Raw genomic sequence first — 15707 nt, forward strand, 5'->3', positions numbered from 1 at the left:
AGTCACTTTTCCATGGTTTCTCTCTATAGAAAACATTGTGTTTGATAATCAAGTTAATAATTGTGGAGTTTGTCTGACTTTGGTGAACGTTGTGGTGGTGAAGATGATCTGTAAATATCTGCTCCAAGTTATTTTATCCACCTGCACAGCTGCCATACCGTGGGTTGTTATGTGAAGAAATTGGTGTCCTTGAATCTTCTGGCAACTTTACATTGATGACTTGTGGGGAAGCCTTTAAGTCTTCAGTTGGTTTGCTGGCAGTCTTTGTGGTATCACCTTTAAGTTTCACTGAAGTTTTTGGGTACCAGTTCAAACTACAGATCACACTGCAACTGTCTGCTCTGTGTGGAAATTTCGAATTGGTTCCTGAAGTTGGCCCTTGGCTATGTAACTAATGTCTTTGTCCTTAGTTCTTTTTCCCCTTCTTTCTTTGTAGTTGGATATGTATAGAATCCGATGGTAAGAAGCTCAACATTTTAATGAAGTGAAAGGTTTTAAGTAGTGTAAGGTCTCTGTTAGAGATCATAGTCAGTTGTGCTGAGCATTTTGGAGCTACTCGCTGTTGTTGGAGTATTTTGTATGTATTATGTGTCTTCACTTGAATTATCCGTCTTTTCCTTGTGTGTGTAGGTTCAAGTTCCTGCAAATCAGATAAGGGCTGCCAGTGGAGGTTTTCCTGCAAAGGTTTGGGACTAATTTCTTTACTGGTTGGTGTTATGTTTGTTTTATCTTTTAAAGCTGCATTCAAGATTAACATTGTCTACTGTCTGAAGCAAAGAAGGCTTCTGGTGATGCTAACTGGTTATCAGTTGAGATTTATTTACTCATGCCATGCTTTGTTCATTTGAATGAAATTGTACATTCTTCAATCCTGTGTGGTGCCATCTATATTTCTTGGGATTGGGGATTAGGGATTTAGGTTGACAGCTACTATTGTTGAGGTAAAACGATTTGTCCAATGATAATCAGTCACTTCCCTTCTGTGATTGTTGTGGTGTGCCGAGCTAAACTAAAGTTTTATTTTATTTTATTTTATTTTTTCATGGTTTAGCATCATTTATCCTGAAAGTGGCTTCCTAAGAGATTGGTTAGAGTTGTGCTTCATCTATATGCAAGCCTTTACTGTGAATTTTACATGCAGCAACCAGTGCCTTCACCTCACCACAGCAGGGTAATGGGATGTAGTGCCTAAGCAAAGGCCTCAGACGCTGGATTCACTCTTTGCAAACATGAAGGAACAAAGAATGAGAGTATTATCGAGGCAGAATAATGCTGTGCAGCGCAATGGGGTGGAAATCGGAGGCCCCATCAGGAAGAGGTCGACGTGGCAACTAAATTACTGGCTGAAATCGAAGCTGTCTTAGTCTGCTGCATCCTGAGTGAGTGATGCAGGTTAAAATTTCTTAGTGTGCAAATGCAAAACCTAGATGTCTTTACCTTAGGTGGAACACTATTCCTTTTTCATTCGGAGGTGTTTTGAACTTCTGTTGCTGTGCTCCTGCATTGTATATTACATTTTCTGTTGATGTGCTCCTTCACTGTGTACGTCTGGTTCATAATGCGGTAACTATTACCAGTTTGAATGTCATTTGAATTGCATATCATTGGAATATCCGTAGTTCGCTGCAAGGAAGATGTAATTTTTGGCTTTCCTCCATTATTTATCCTTTAAGCTTTATTAATCAGCTTTTTCGTTTATTGAAAGGGTAACGTGTGTTGGTTTCTCGCCTTCAGTTAAGCGCTCAACATTGGGAGGCAATGATTCCACAATGGGGATTATTCAATTCTTTTTTCTGGTTATTTTTTTGAGTCGTTTGAGTAGATCATAAGAAAAATTACGATTAGGGGACTTTTCTACCGGTGGACTTTTCTACCCGTCGTTGCTTTTGTCAAGTTGTATAAGTGTTATTCTTTAAAAGGAGCAATAACGTAGTATTATTTTTGTTTGAAGTGTTCCACTAATTATGTTGTCAATGGTTAGCCGAGATAGATAGCCAAATTCATTTTCAAAAAAGTTTGAAAACTGAAAAGAAAAAAATGTGTCCGAAATTTTATGGATAACATTGTTCTCAAGGATATTGGAATATGAATATTCTAATGTTATTTTCATATTGGAATTTGTGTTTTAACTTTATGGTTAAGTTTGATTCTCTGATTATAGGGGTTAATCAGATTAAAATTTTACAAATAGAAGTTATATATTTTAAACAGGATTAATTGAATGTGAATGAAATCTTAGGAAATCTAAAAATCACCAAAATGACAATTTCAAAGATAAGTTCCTCCGAATATTTTTCAGAAATAATTGACATAAGATTAGAGTTACGATTAAAATGAAAAGCGTGTTGAAGTAAATAGATTAAAATGATTAGTGAGTTGATTCTTCAATAGAATTAGATGCTCCTATATGACCCTCCTTGGATCAGGTTTAAATGTTGGATCACTTTATAACATGCTTGGATCAAACACAATATATTAATTTAATTTAGGCAATTTCAGATTTAATTTGTAATGTGTTTTAAAATTAATTTTTTCAATGGGATTTAAAGCTGTGTATGTTTCCAATATAAAAACGAAATATACCACCATCCCTTTAAAATTACAAAACAAACAAGACGAATCAACATCGGAGCTGATTAGGTGCTAACCGCATTAATCAAGTCGAGTGCAAGTATATAGAACAAAAGCGTAACAACTCGCAAAATACAAGATCAAGCTAGTTTAAATTTTATTTCAACAATCCCATCCCCCCCCCCCCCCCCTTTTTTTTTCGAAAACAAAAGATAACAAACAAGAAAGTAATGTAATAAAAGTCTTCTCCTCCTTGATGCACAATCCAACAAAAGTCTTAAGTAACCAAAAAAACAAAAAAAGTTGCTAGCTTAATTTGAAAATTTCAGAATTTGTTTACCAATCCAAACCTAATTAGATTTAAATTATTTGTGTTGTGAGAGGCCTCCAGCCCGTACAGGCCTACACGTAATAACGACATAAAAAGCGAAGTGAGGCAGGTTTTCAGCCACGCCACCATCCTCCATTTTTTTCCTACTCAACTCTAGTCTCTTCAGAGCTGCCAGTCAACACAAAAGAATCCACAGAAACCTGGTAGGGGTCATACCTTAACCAAATTCTATTTAATGTTTTTGCCCATGGCACACTATTTCTCAGCTGATATCTAACATCTAACTTCTACTTAAATTGTTGTTCCGATAGGAGAAACGCGTGAAGGGAAATGGCGCAGAAGAGATTCATCGTTGAAGTTGAGAAAGCCAAGGAGGCCGAAGGAGAGAGGCCGTCAAGAGGTCCTGTTTATCGGAGCCTCTTCGCAAAGGATGGATTTCCTCCGCCTGTTCCCGGCCTCGATAACTGCTGGGATATTTTCCGGTTACTTCACTTACTCGAACATTTTTTTGTTGGTGGTTCAGGTTCAGCATTTTATTTGTTTCACTAAACTCGTTGGAATTGGATTCCTTTTTTGTTTTAATTTCTCTCTAACTACTTAAGCACTGCTCTATGATCTGTTTCGGATTTAGGTAGAGTTTCGATCTGAATTGTCCACTGTAAAACTAGTCAACTTTCAAACCGCATCTTCTAATTCAGATTAGAAGTTGAGCATGTGGTTTAATTTCATTTGATTTAGGACCTGAGAGAACACGATGTGTGTTAATCATTTAATCCAGCTCTTTAGTACAGTTTACTGAGTTTAGTTGCATTTAAGACTCGTTTTGGTATAATATTAGACGATTCGGTTCTGAATGCAAGTACTTCCTTTCCAGAACTTCTGTCCAGAAATATCCGAAAAATCCAATGCTTGGTCACCGGGAAATCGTGGATGGGAAGGTAAACTTACCATGCCATCTAGATCTTTTATGTTATGGAAGTTTCCTGCCATTGCTTGACAGCAGCTTTGACTTTTGGTTGACTTGAATGCACCATTTTTTACTTTTGGTATCTTTTCATAGCCCGGCAAGTACAAGTGGAAAACATATGAAGAAGTATATGATCTGGTGATAAAGATTGGGAATTCCCTCCGCAGCTGTGGCTATGGGGAAGTAAGTCGGCTATGCCATTCGCATTAGAAAATTAAGCTGTTATTTTGGTAGTGTTATTGTTTTCTATTAAATGTTTTATTAGTATTGTTCTCTGTTTCTTTTGGATGTTTAGGCCCGTTTAACCACAAAAGTGCATAGTTTCGTAAAAATGTCTACCCCAAGGACTTGAAATGTTCTTGATTGTTTCATATCCGCATGCAAAAGAATGGTTCCGTACTGAATTACTTTACATATTGTTATGATACGCCATTGACATTTAGTTCTTTTTGTTTTTTTGGCAACTAAGCGTTGCCTAGTGGCTATTGTTATATATGAGTGTGGTTTTTTTTCCTCTATATAATAAGTTGAGCTTCTGTGCTTGAGTCATGTATTTGCTTTACAGGGTGTAAAATGTGGAATTTATGGTGCCAATTGTGCAGAGTGGATTATAAGCATGGAGGTATGTCTAATTTTCAATTTATCTTCTCTTTGTTGAACTTTTCTATCTGATTTTCTATACACTATGTTTGCTGTAGTTTCTTATTATATTTATGGCTTTTGTTAAGGTAACTAGTAATTTATACGAGTACAGGTTCCTGAGTATACATATGTCAACTAGATGAGTTGTTAGTTAGTTAGTTCAAATAATAAATTAAAGTTAATATTTTAGAATTAACCTATAACATATTTTTCATCAAGAGAATTTAGCCAATATTGTTAAAAATGTTTGTTTACTGTTTTAATATGAACCGTCTCAATTATGGTGCTTCAAAAACCATATTACATTTTTTTCATTTTTTGCTTTTGGACTACTTCCTCTTGAACCAAAATGGCTTTGACGATAGCAGCAAGGTATTGGGCGGCGATGGCCATAGGGTGCTGGGTCGATGGTGTGGATGGTCACTGTGTCATCATTATGACATAGAATGCTGGAGAAGAGTAAAAGAGGAAAGATAAAGAGAGAGGTTCTGAGATGATTTTTCAGAAATACAGAATGGGAGTAACAATTACTTGGAGCAAACTGCAACATTAAATAAATATTTTCGTATTTTATAAAATTCGAAAAATAAATTTAAAAAATTTTTAAGAAAAAAGGGTTAACAAGTAAAACACACAAATGGGTATTGTTTAGTGTTTACTCACTAGAAAATGTTGGTACCAGAATAATCCCTTATATTATCTGTGGATATTTTCTGTGTTTTTTTTTATGCTGTATCTATATTATTGTTTCCATGTTTAGTATTTTGCTTTTGTTTGCTTGTACTTGTCTGTTCAATATCTTCTTTCTCTGGTAAGGACCACTTCTATTGCTTGGTGCTCTATGCCTATGTGGTGAGCCTCCCTGGCGACCTAATAGCCTTTTATATGTTGCTGAATAGCTTCTTCCACTCAATGGTTTTGGACATGTAATAATTGCAGGCCATCAATGCTCACGGACTTTATTGTGTTCCTTTGTATGATACCTTAGGTATGTGCAGAGACAGACCTTGTTTAGCATATTTCATGGTGACTCTTTTACTCAACTGCAAGCATAGTTTGTTTTCCAATATGTTTTCACAGGACTTGTGATAAAACTGAAAAGTGTGTGACCTTGTGGGGCTCATGTAACTCTTACATTTAATAAATGAATTCACTGATCCGTTTGCAATTTTTTTGAATAATTTATCTTTGGTGAACAAGAATTATTCAAGGGCCAAATTCACACTTGCATTGGGAACTCCCATGGTTATTTAGCAGTTTTTATATTATTTCCAAATAACATTATCAAGAAATAAGCTAGTTCACGAATTTGTGTGTTTTTGAAATCTTAACCAATTTATGAATAAAGCTACATTGTGTTTGAAAATTTTGTAATTACTAAGCATGCACCGACACCTGTCACATAAAATGTGGTAACTTATCTTTCAAAACAATGACGACATTTGAAATTTAACAGCATGCAGAAAAAATTGGAACTCTGCATTAAAGAACATCCAATTGTACAGCTATTGATAATCAATTACAAGTTGTTTAGGTTCTATATCAGGCTTAAGGTTCAAGGATGGATATATGTGGCATCCTAATACTTTCTCTAATTATAATGACCATTGTTTTTGACACACGGATATGACTTAGGTGCTGGCGCTGTAGAGTTTATTATATGCCATGCAGAGGTATCTGTATCATTTGTAGAAGAAAAGAAAATACCGGAGGTTCGCCTATTAAAATCCCTTCTTTTTTATATTGGTTTACTATTTTTGAAAGATTAGTCTATCTATCTTTTTCCTGAAAATGTTTCAGCTATTGAAGACATTTCCAAATACAACAAAGTATCTCAAGAGTAAGAAGTTCCTTTGATTCTATCCATTCCTTCAGATATTTGTACAGAAAAATATATTCATGAAAAAGAAGCAATCACCTCTTTTTCTTTGTGCAGCGCTTGTGAGCTTTGGGAAGGTTACACCTGAACAAAAGCAAGAAGTTGAAAAGTTTGGGTTGGCAATATATTCGTGGGATGAATTTTTGCAAGTGGTATGTTATTCATTTCTTGTATTACCTTTTGCGCTGATATGAGAGATGATTCTTTCCTTGGCGGTATATTTAATACTCTTTCGCGTGAAAATTGATCTATCCTCTATCGCCATCCACCTGTGTTCTACTTGAAAGATACTTTGTTAATAAATTATATAAATTCTACTATTATTGGCTGTTGAGGTTGCTGGTTTAACATGATCTTGGAACAAGAAGAGCCTTTCCTACTGTTAGAAATGATAAAACTATCTTTATGCACCTGCAGTGGGTGTATTAGTGATGTACGTAGTAAACAACTAGTGAACAGAGTTCTGTGCTCTGGGAATTAGAGAAGGGAGGAGGGGATAGGGAAAGCATTCCTTTCTTTTATTAATAATAGGAAGTAAGGCTGCTATGTTGTAAGTAGAAACTCAAGGACATATTGGTTACTTCAGTTCGGTCATGATGGTGTGGGAAGGAATTTTTCTTTTGCTTCTTAATTTTTCTCAATGACTTTTACAGGGTCAAAATCAAAGTTTTGATCTTCCTGTGAAGAAAAAGAGTGACATCTGTACAATAATGTACACTAGTGGAACTACTGGCGATCCCAAGGGTGTGTTGATATCTAATGAGAGTATCCTTACTCTCTTAGCTGGGGTTAAGCGACTGTTGGAGTCTGTCAAGGAGGAAGTAAGTTATTTTATTTTCCAGCACCTTGATTTTTCTAATAAATCCATGAATGCACAGAGCACTCCCACTGTGCACTTTTATTTCATTCAAGTTAAGCATATTATATATCACATTTTTTAACAGTCTAGCTTATTAGAATTTTAGGATGCATTAAGATTCTAAATCTGTTAGGTGTACTTTTGTTGACTTCTAATCTCCTTTCGTGACAGTTGAATGACAAAGATGTCTACTTGTCATACCTTCCTCTTGCACATATCTTTGATAGGGTCATTGAAGAGCTATTTATATGGCATGGTGCCTCCATTGGTTTCTGGCGTGGGGTGAGTTTATGTTGTGCTAAATCTGTCATTACCAAATGGAGATTTGAAGTGATAACTGAACTTTGGTTTTGATTTTTATCTGCAAAAGAAAGGACAAATTTTGATTTGGAAGGACTATGACCACAATTATGCCATGGCTGCAGGATGTCAAATTGTTAATTGAAGACATTGGGGAGCTAAAACCAACTATTTTCTGTGCTGTTCCACGTGTGCTTGATAGAGTGTACACAGGTATCTTATCAACATCATATGTTGCTGATGATCCAATTATAATTTTAGTAACGTTAAAGTAGTGTGCTAGGATTACCCAATGTGATTCTGTAACAATTTTCTTAAGTTCTGTTTCTTTTGTATCCATATTTCTGAGCAGCCTCTGCACCCTGTTCTCCATCTGATATACAGGTTTGACACAAAAGGTTTCCGCTGGGGGCTTCCTGAAACAAGCATTATTCAACTTTGCTTACTCATAGTAAGTACAATGGTATTATAATTTGTAAACAGCTACTTGAGAATGACAACGCAATGAAATGTTACGGACTCTCTAAAAAACTATGAAGTTTGAGTGTTCTTGATCCAAATCACACATATTTTATCCAAAGTATTGGCACTCCCTGAGTAAGCATTGCAGTATTCTAATAACCGAACTCTAAAATTGGCTGCAGTAAGTTGAACAACATGAAGAAAGGGAGAAAGCATGAAGAGGCATCTCCACTTCTTGACAAAATTGTGTTTGATAAGGTAGTAGAATGCATAAGTTTTAGTTCCGCAGCCTATGAGAATCATCAGGAACTGTAAATCATTATATTTTTTTAACTAGTCTTGCTTTTGCAACTTGATCAGGTGAAGCAAGGGTTGGGGGGTCATGTACGCCTCATTTTGTCTGGAGCAGCACCTCTATCTCCACATGTGGAGAGTTACTTAAAAGTGGTTACTTGTGCTCATGTCATACAAGGATATGGTATGCTCTTGTTATTTCAGAACCTAATTTTCACCAGGTCATTTTTTCTTTTCCTTCTGAAGTCATGTTTTCAAAACAGCCAAGCTTGATTGAAATGTCGACAAATTTCTGCTGAAGTTTGGTTCTGTTGATTAGTTGATAACTTGTTACCATAGGTTACCATCTTAGGGTGTATCTGAAATTATTTAAGATAGTTAATCACATGAATTCAACTATTCAAGTTATTTTCTAACTATTGAAATTGCTCTATTTTGTTGTAGCATACTTTGAATTTCTATAAACTTAAAAACCTTAGTATAATTACTGACCATTCAATTCATTATTGTTTTTCTAGAATAATTTTTAATCCAACATTTTCCTTATATCCTAGATGAACAAGGAAACAATGAAGAATGAAAGAAAACTTGCCTCCCATTATTTTGAGCAAGTCAAATTTGCCTCCTTGATAAATTTTAAAAACTTTTGGCAAATAAGAACTTAGTCTATTGACACACTAATAATTGAAGCTCCATTTATGTTTTGTTTATTCTAATTTGAATTTCATCAGGTGGTTATAGCTCTTGTAATATACTTTGGACTTGATTATTGTGATTTTGTTGAAATGACAATAGGTCTGACTGAAACCTGTGCGGGAACCTTTGTCTCACTACCACATGAAATGGATATGGTCGGGACAGTGGGGCCACCCGTACCGAATGTTGATGTGTGCCTGGAATCTGTTCCTGATATGGGATATGATGCCCTTGGAAGCACACCAAGAGGAGAAATTTGTGTTAGGGGAAATACCTTGTTTTCAGGGTACTACAAACGGGATGACCTCACTAATGAGGTTCTGACCGATGGATGGTTCCATACAGGTTATTTATTTTTATCATCCAAAATTGTAGTTATGCCCTCTTGAATTGGTTGTTTGGTTATATTGTTCTCCTTTTGAATGATATATTCAACAGGGGATGTTGGAGAATGGCAACCTGATGGAAGCATGAAAATTATTGATCGGAAGAAGAATATATTTAAGCTTTCACAAGGAGAATATGTTGCTGTTGAAAATCTGGAGAATGTATATCGTCAACTCTCTTGTATTGATTCGGTATGATCTCAGATCATTTTCATTCTTTTTGGGGTGCCCTGGCTTTAGTTGATTTATTGTCCATTTCAAGCTTCAGAATGTGTAGGAGATGCAGTTTTATTCTTGAAAATTTTACTACCAGCATATACACGCATACATTGGCAATAGTCCATGTTTAGACGTGGGAATTAACAGAGCATGTTGATCTGCTATATGTAGTGTTTGCATTCTGTGGCTAGTATTCGTGTGGCTTGTATTTGAATGATTATTTGTTTAACATGAAAATGCATGAATGATATCAACTGGTATATTTGGTGCTCAGATAAAAAGCACAACTTATAGTAGATCATAGCCGCAATGTTCTGTTCTGTGCTCCAATACAAACATTCTTTCTCCTGTTTCAGATATGGGTTTATGGTAACAGTTTCGAGTCCTTCCTTGTTGCTGTTGCTAACCCCAGCAAGCCAGTACTTGAACGATGGGCGGAAGAAAATGGTATAAAGATTGACTTTGATTCTCTATGTAAAGACTCGAGAGCAAAAAGTTACATACTTGGGGAGCTCACAAGGATTGCAAAGGAAAATAAGGTCTTATTTAGTTTGCCCTACGTCGTTGTCCAAATTTGTTATGTTTGCATTATATCTGAGAGTCATACTTTGAATAAAGTTTTACATTAAACTAAAGTGTATATCACCATCCATGTTGCTACTACTATTCAAATATAAAGAATATGAACCATTTATCACATATTTACTTAGCATTGTACACGCAACCACAAAGAAGATATTCTTCTCTAAATATTAGTATATGTTCCGTGATTTAATGGTTGATGGATCAATCATTCTGTACTTTAATAAATAATAAAAATTATTTAAGTGATATGTATTTACCTAACTAAATTTTCCTGAAGCCTTTTCCTTTTTACTTTTTTGCAGTTGAAAGGTTATGAGTTTATAAAAGACGTTCATCTAGACCCAGTTCCATTTGACATGGAACGTGACCTTATAACTCCCACATATAAGATGAAGAGGCCTCAGTTGCTTAAATATTACAAGGTACAAGGTTCTTATGATTTAATTTGATTTGTTTTTCCCTTTCCCTTTTAGTCCATAACTTATGCTGTGTATGATGTTGAAAGTACTGACTGTATTTGTTTGGTGCTCAGAATGTCATCGATGACATGTACAAGAGTGGAGGCAAACGCAGTGCTTGAGGTATGCTTTGGTGACTGTATATATGATTACTGAATACTGAAAGATTATGCTTCTGACCAATCGTACAAGATAAGAAAATAGATACCTGAAGCACTCTAGTTATGAGAACACTGTTTCGCCACGGATAGGAGCAAAACAATTATGTACCTTATGCATGTAACTTTGTTTTTCTTGTTAAATGGGCTACACTAAAGGCAGACATATGCAATTGGAATTTTGGAATGAACTTCTTTGCTACGCCAGTTCTCTTTAAGTTGAAAGCCTACTATTTTGTTATACTCTAATTATTTCCGTCTTCAATTTGATTTGTAAATTTTCATAACTAATCGAGTATAGTGTGTAGGACACGACAACTGTTTGACTTTGTAAGTTTGCATAGTTCACAGCACAAAACACATCCAAATTAGACTCAGGTCCTTAAGAGTAATATCTGCACACCAATATGTAGATGTATATACGAAACATAATCTAGTCTTAGAAATCTAAGAATTAAGGTATTGGAATGAAACTAATATCAGATTTTACAAGTAATAAAGTTGTTGCCGATTGCCATACAAGATTTAGCATGCACAAACCATTTTCCTTCAGAAAGAAATAAAGAGACCGCATCAATGTATAACGCAGAATGATCCCATCCCTTCCGGAGGCATGAAGCAAGTGGCTATAATATAACATAAGGCAAGTGGCTGTAACAAGGCCCATTAGTCATTACACCACACAGCTGGTTCCAACAGAATTGTTGATAAATGATAAGAACGATATTAAAAAAAAAACAAAACGACACCGCTTTTAATGAAACAAATGAGCCGAAAATACGGTGGGCCGTAGATAAAGTTTAGTTGGAGTTAATGCATAGATACAATATTGATGATCAAACGTCAACAACAATTTTCGATATGGCAAAATTAATTAATCAAAGTTATTTCTATGGGCAAAGCCCAAACCTGTTTACATACATCATACATGTACTCTTCTGCACCTAAAAGTTTTCTTTCTTTAGTGCTGAATATTATACCATAATCATTTCTTATCCTAGAAAACATATTATTTCTATTATTTATTTATAATATTTTACTATATAAAATCATATATTATGTAATCTAAACAAAATATATCATTTTGAAATTAATTTTATATAAATGAACTATGTAACAAATAATAATAATAATAATAATGATGATAATAATAATAGAATTTTTCTTGATAACAATACCATATTTTAACCACTTATCTTACAAATTTACAAGCAGTGAATATTAGACTACAAAACTAGTTGCACATTTATTCCATTTATAATAGTAATATACATATGTATCACCCAACACGTTATTTGCCAAGTTGGTGTATTGGAAATAATTCATGAGACTTTCTTGTGTGACCAGTACCATGAAATTCTGAGAAATATAAATGCCTATGATATGAGTTGAAAATCTTGGAATAATATCATTATATATGTTGTTTATTTTATTTTAAAAAATCTTAACATGCTTATCTATCTCCTGACACTAAAATAAAAGTAATCCTTACTTTTATGCTTTTCAATTTTCCATACACCAGGTGACATAAGAGAGAAGTGTGAAAATCATTACTATATATAGTATCCTTACTTCCTTGCGTTATATTTTTTGTTGCCTCACTTATTATTCAATTTTAAATTTACCACCATCCCCATTACTTTTTCCGTTTTTACCCCTAGCATGCTATATATAGTAATGGTTTTGACTTTTAAATGGTAGACATAATTTCACTAAACATGTCATAATGTTGGTTGATTTTTCTTTTCTTTAAAAATGAATTTTCATAGTTTTTTCTTCTCTTAAAAGTAATCCACACTTCTTTATCTGTGAAAACTAATATAGATGTCCTATATGCAACAAAGTTCAGATAATTTTATTTGAAATGACAAATTAATGTCATATACTGTATATTTTTTAAAGTTTAAATAGTTAAATATAAGCAGATTAAATTCTAAAATTCTTTTTGATGGAAAAAAAATTATTATTATATTAATTTTTTGAAAATATATTAAATAGAGATATATCAATAATTTTATATCAAATAATTATTAAAAAATATATTTAAAAAATTAATATCTGAATTCAGACGCTGTTTTAGTCTGATTGCAATGAGTTTAATACCATCACAATAAAAGAAGGGATTGTAGTTGGAACTAGTATAGTGTTAGACAACAAAATCAATTAAAAATTAGCCTTGGTTTATAATTTGTAATTTGTTTGAATATATATTTACTTTATGAGTATTGTACCAGAAAAAAATTAGCCTTGGTTCATAATTTATAATTTGTTTGGTGACTTTAGTTATTTTATTATATTTTTTCATAATAATAAACAACACCTGAGTATATATATATATATATATATATATATATATATATATATATATATATAAGAGTTGGACCCTATTCATATATAGGCGGTTAGTAAAACTACCAGAAAAAAATTAGCCTTGGTTCGTAATTTATAATTTGTTTGGTGACTTTAGTTATTTTATTATATTTTTTCATAATAATAAACAACACCTGAGTATATATATATAAGAGTTGAACCCTATTCATACATAGGCGGTTAGTAAAACCACTTAAACAGAGTATGTTTCTTCTAAAAATAAGATCCAGAATTTGATTAGAGAAAAAAACACTTTAAACAAAAGAAGAATAGGTTTGTTCATCACTCTCATCCTGACATTACAGTACAAAACTTGATTAACAAAAAAAATACGTACAACACAGTTAAACAAAAGAAGAATATGTTTTTCTTATATTACAGTACAAAATTTAATTAGTAGAAGAAACACTTTAAATAATAGAGTACCTTTCTTTCGATTTTATTGTACCGAGTCTGAACCTTGAGATACGCCCGCATCAGAATCAGAGAATGACGCCACGTGTGAAGAGGTCACATCACAATTGTACGCGTATCCACGGAATAATACAGCTTCAAACACAGGTGTCTCCCAACCATCCCTCCCTTTCGTCATTCATCAGCTAAGTCACTGCCAGCATATAAGTAACCGATTCCAAAATTCAGCCAAAAATTCAAACGTCACATAAATAATCACTTTTGTACATTACTTAAAAGTATCAAAATATTACAAATTTTATCTCTGAATTTTTTAGCAGAAAATTATAACAAATTTGATTGCCAAATTTAATTGTACAAAAAACACATTACACCTAAGTTCTGATCCAAAATTTACATTAATTCACTATTTTTCAGTAGTAAAAAATAAGAAAAGTTAGCAAATCTACCAAAATATTAACTTTTAGTTTAGATAAATATTTTAATTGTACTGTAGTTAAAGATGAAAATAAGACTAGCTAAACTTTAGCCTACAAATAAAAAGTTTACCATATAATTTACAAATAAAAATTTGCTTCATATTTTAGTGTGTGTTTGGAGTCAAATGAAAGTTTACCTCAAATTGATTTTCTAAATTTGATTTTAATAAAAAAAATTCTTATTAATATGATTTATATTTAATAATGTTTATATTAAAATAAATTATAATAAAATAAATATTTAGATTACATTATTTACAATTATTTTTAGATAAAAATTATTAAAAAAATATAATTTAAATTATTTTTTATATTATCATATTATTTTATTTTAAATATATACATGAAAATATCAGTTTTGTAATTTTTTAATACTATTTTACATTATATTATTGTTTTAGTACTTTTCGTACTCTTATCTTAGTATTGTATTGGATTATAATTTTTTATTAATTATGGTTTTATTATTCTTTATGATTAATTTTTTGATTAATTTGTATTTTTTAATAGAATCAATAATATATATTATAAAAAAAATACAATAATAAACGACACAAAAAAAATTACAATAACAAATTTTATAAAGACAAATCGAAAAATAAATAAATAAATATGAAGAGATTATATTATTTAAACTAGAGTTTATTAGTTTATATTTTTTTAGTTATTTTTAATATTCTTTTATTTAGTATAATTTTAGATTATAATTTTTTATTATTTATAATTTTATTATTATTTTAAGATTAACTTTTTTATTTAATTTTTCATTTCTAATAGAAATAATAATTTCTAAGATGGATTGTTCTTTCTATTTCTTTGCAAAGAAGAGAATAAAATAGTAATAAATAAATATAGAAACTAAACCTACTTAGAAGTGTTTTTTATGCCAAAAAATTAAATTAAACACGTTCTTAATGGTATTGTGGTTAGAAGTAAAAATAAATCAATACCAATCTAGCTATAACTTAGACAAGTTATGTTGTAAATATATAATCCAAGTCTCTATCTATTATTTTTCATAAGTTTGAACTTAAATCTATTTACAAGTCCAATAAGCATAGAAATTTATTTAAAAAAACATGTTGCGTGAATTAGGACTAAAAATAATAAGCTTATAAAATATTAATTGATATTAGATACATTCTCGAATTTATAATTCATAATTTTTAAATAATAATTTATTTATATATCAATTATTAGTTGCATCATAAATATACTTAAAATATAGAAGCATAATTTTTTTCTGTGAAGACAAAAGCTACCATGTCTAAACTATTATTTTTTTAGTTTTGTTTTAAATTTATTATAAATAAATAATTAAAAACTTAAAAATAATTTATTTTTATAAAAAAAATATTTTGATGAACTGATCTAATGATTATATAAAGTTTATAATTCGACTTTTTTAGTTAATTGACTTAATTTTTTATATATGTTCAAATAGAATAATACTAAAAAGATAATAAAATATCAATTTAAATCATTTAAATTTATTTTATTTAATATTTACTAATTAAAATTAATAAATATTAAAATTAATCATTATTAGTTTAAGTAATCTTTATGTAATTTTTTTATTTTTTACCTATAAACATTATTTCCTTTCTCTATATATTTGTGCCGTTATGCGTGTATGT

The 15707-nt window shown here is 31.8% G+C and overlaps 1 protein-coding gene and 1 long non-coding RNA gene across 3 annotated transcripts; both read left to right on the forward strand.

The window, feature by feature from the left end:
• The first annotated feature begins 544 nt into the window (after window positions 1-544).
• On the forward strand, window positions 545-1950 carry LOC140184694 (uncharacterized). Its single transcript, XR_011882096.1, has 2 exons — window positions 545-684; window positions 1142-1950. It is a non-coding gene; the product is annotated as an uncharacterized lncRNA (long non-coding RNA).
• Window positions 1951-2842: 892 nt separating this feature from the next.
• Window positions 2843-11025, forward strand: LOC112801420 (long chain acyl-CoA synthetase 4-like). 2 transcript variants are annotated; one of them, XM_025844131.3, is made up of 20 exons: window positions 2843-3105; window positions 3214-3384; window positions 3777-3840; window positions 3963-4052; window positions 4435-4491; window positions 5451-5499; window positions 6147-6223; window positions 6312-6351; window positions 6448-6542; window positions 7044-7211; window positions 7421-7531; window positions 7675-7762; window positions 7934-8000; window positions 8194-8269; window positions 8372-8489; window positions 9101-9346; window positions 9440-9579; window positions 9963-10145; window positions 10494-10613; window positions 10724-11025. In XM_025844131.3, exons 2-20 carry the CDS (start codon window positions 3233-3235, stop codon window positions 10769-10771), a joined length of 1989 nt encoding a protein of 662 aa, XP_025699916.1. In that variant the 5' UTR covers window positions 2843-3105; window positions 3214-3232; the 3' UTR covers window positions 10772-11025. The 2 variants fall into 2 exon arrangements, with proteins under 2 accessions (XP_025699916.1, XP_072093304.1); XM_072237203.1 differs by lacking the exon at window positions 5451-5499 and having other exon boundaries at window positions 2970-3105.
• Window positions 11026-15707: the final 4682 nt, after the last annotated feature.

Source organism: Arachis hypogaea, chromosome 5, assembly GCF_003086295.3.
Source record: "Arachis hypogaea cultivar Tifrunner chromosome 5, arahy.Tifrunner.gnm2.J5K5, whole genome shotgun sequence".
In the NCBI taxonomy this organism is placed as follows: domain Eukaryota; kingdom Viridiplantae; phylum Streptophyta; class Magnoliopsida; order Fabales; family Fabaceae; genus Arachis; species Arachis hypogaea.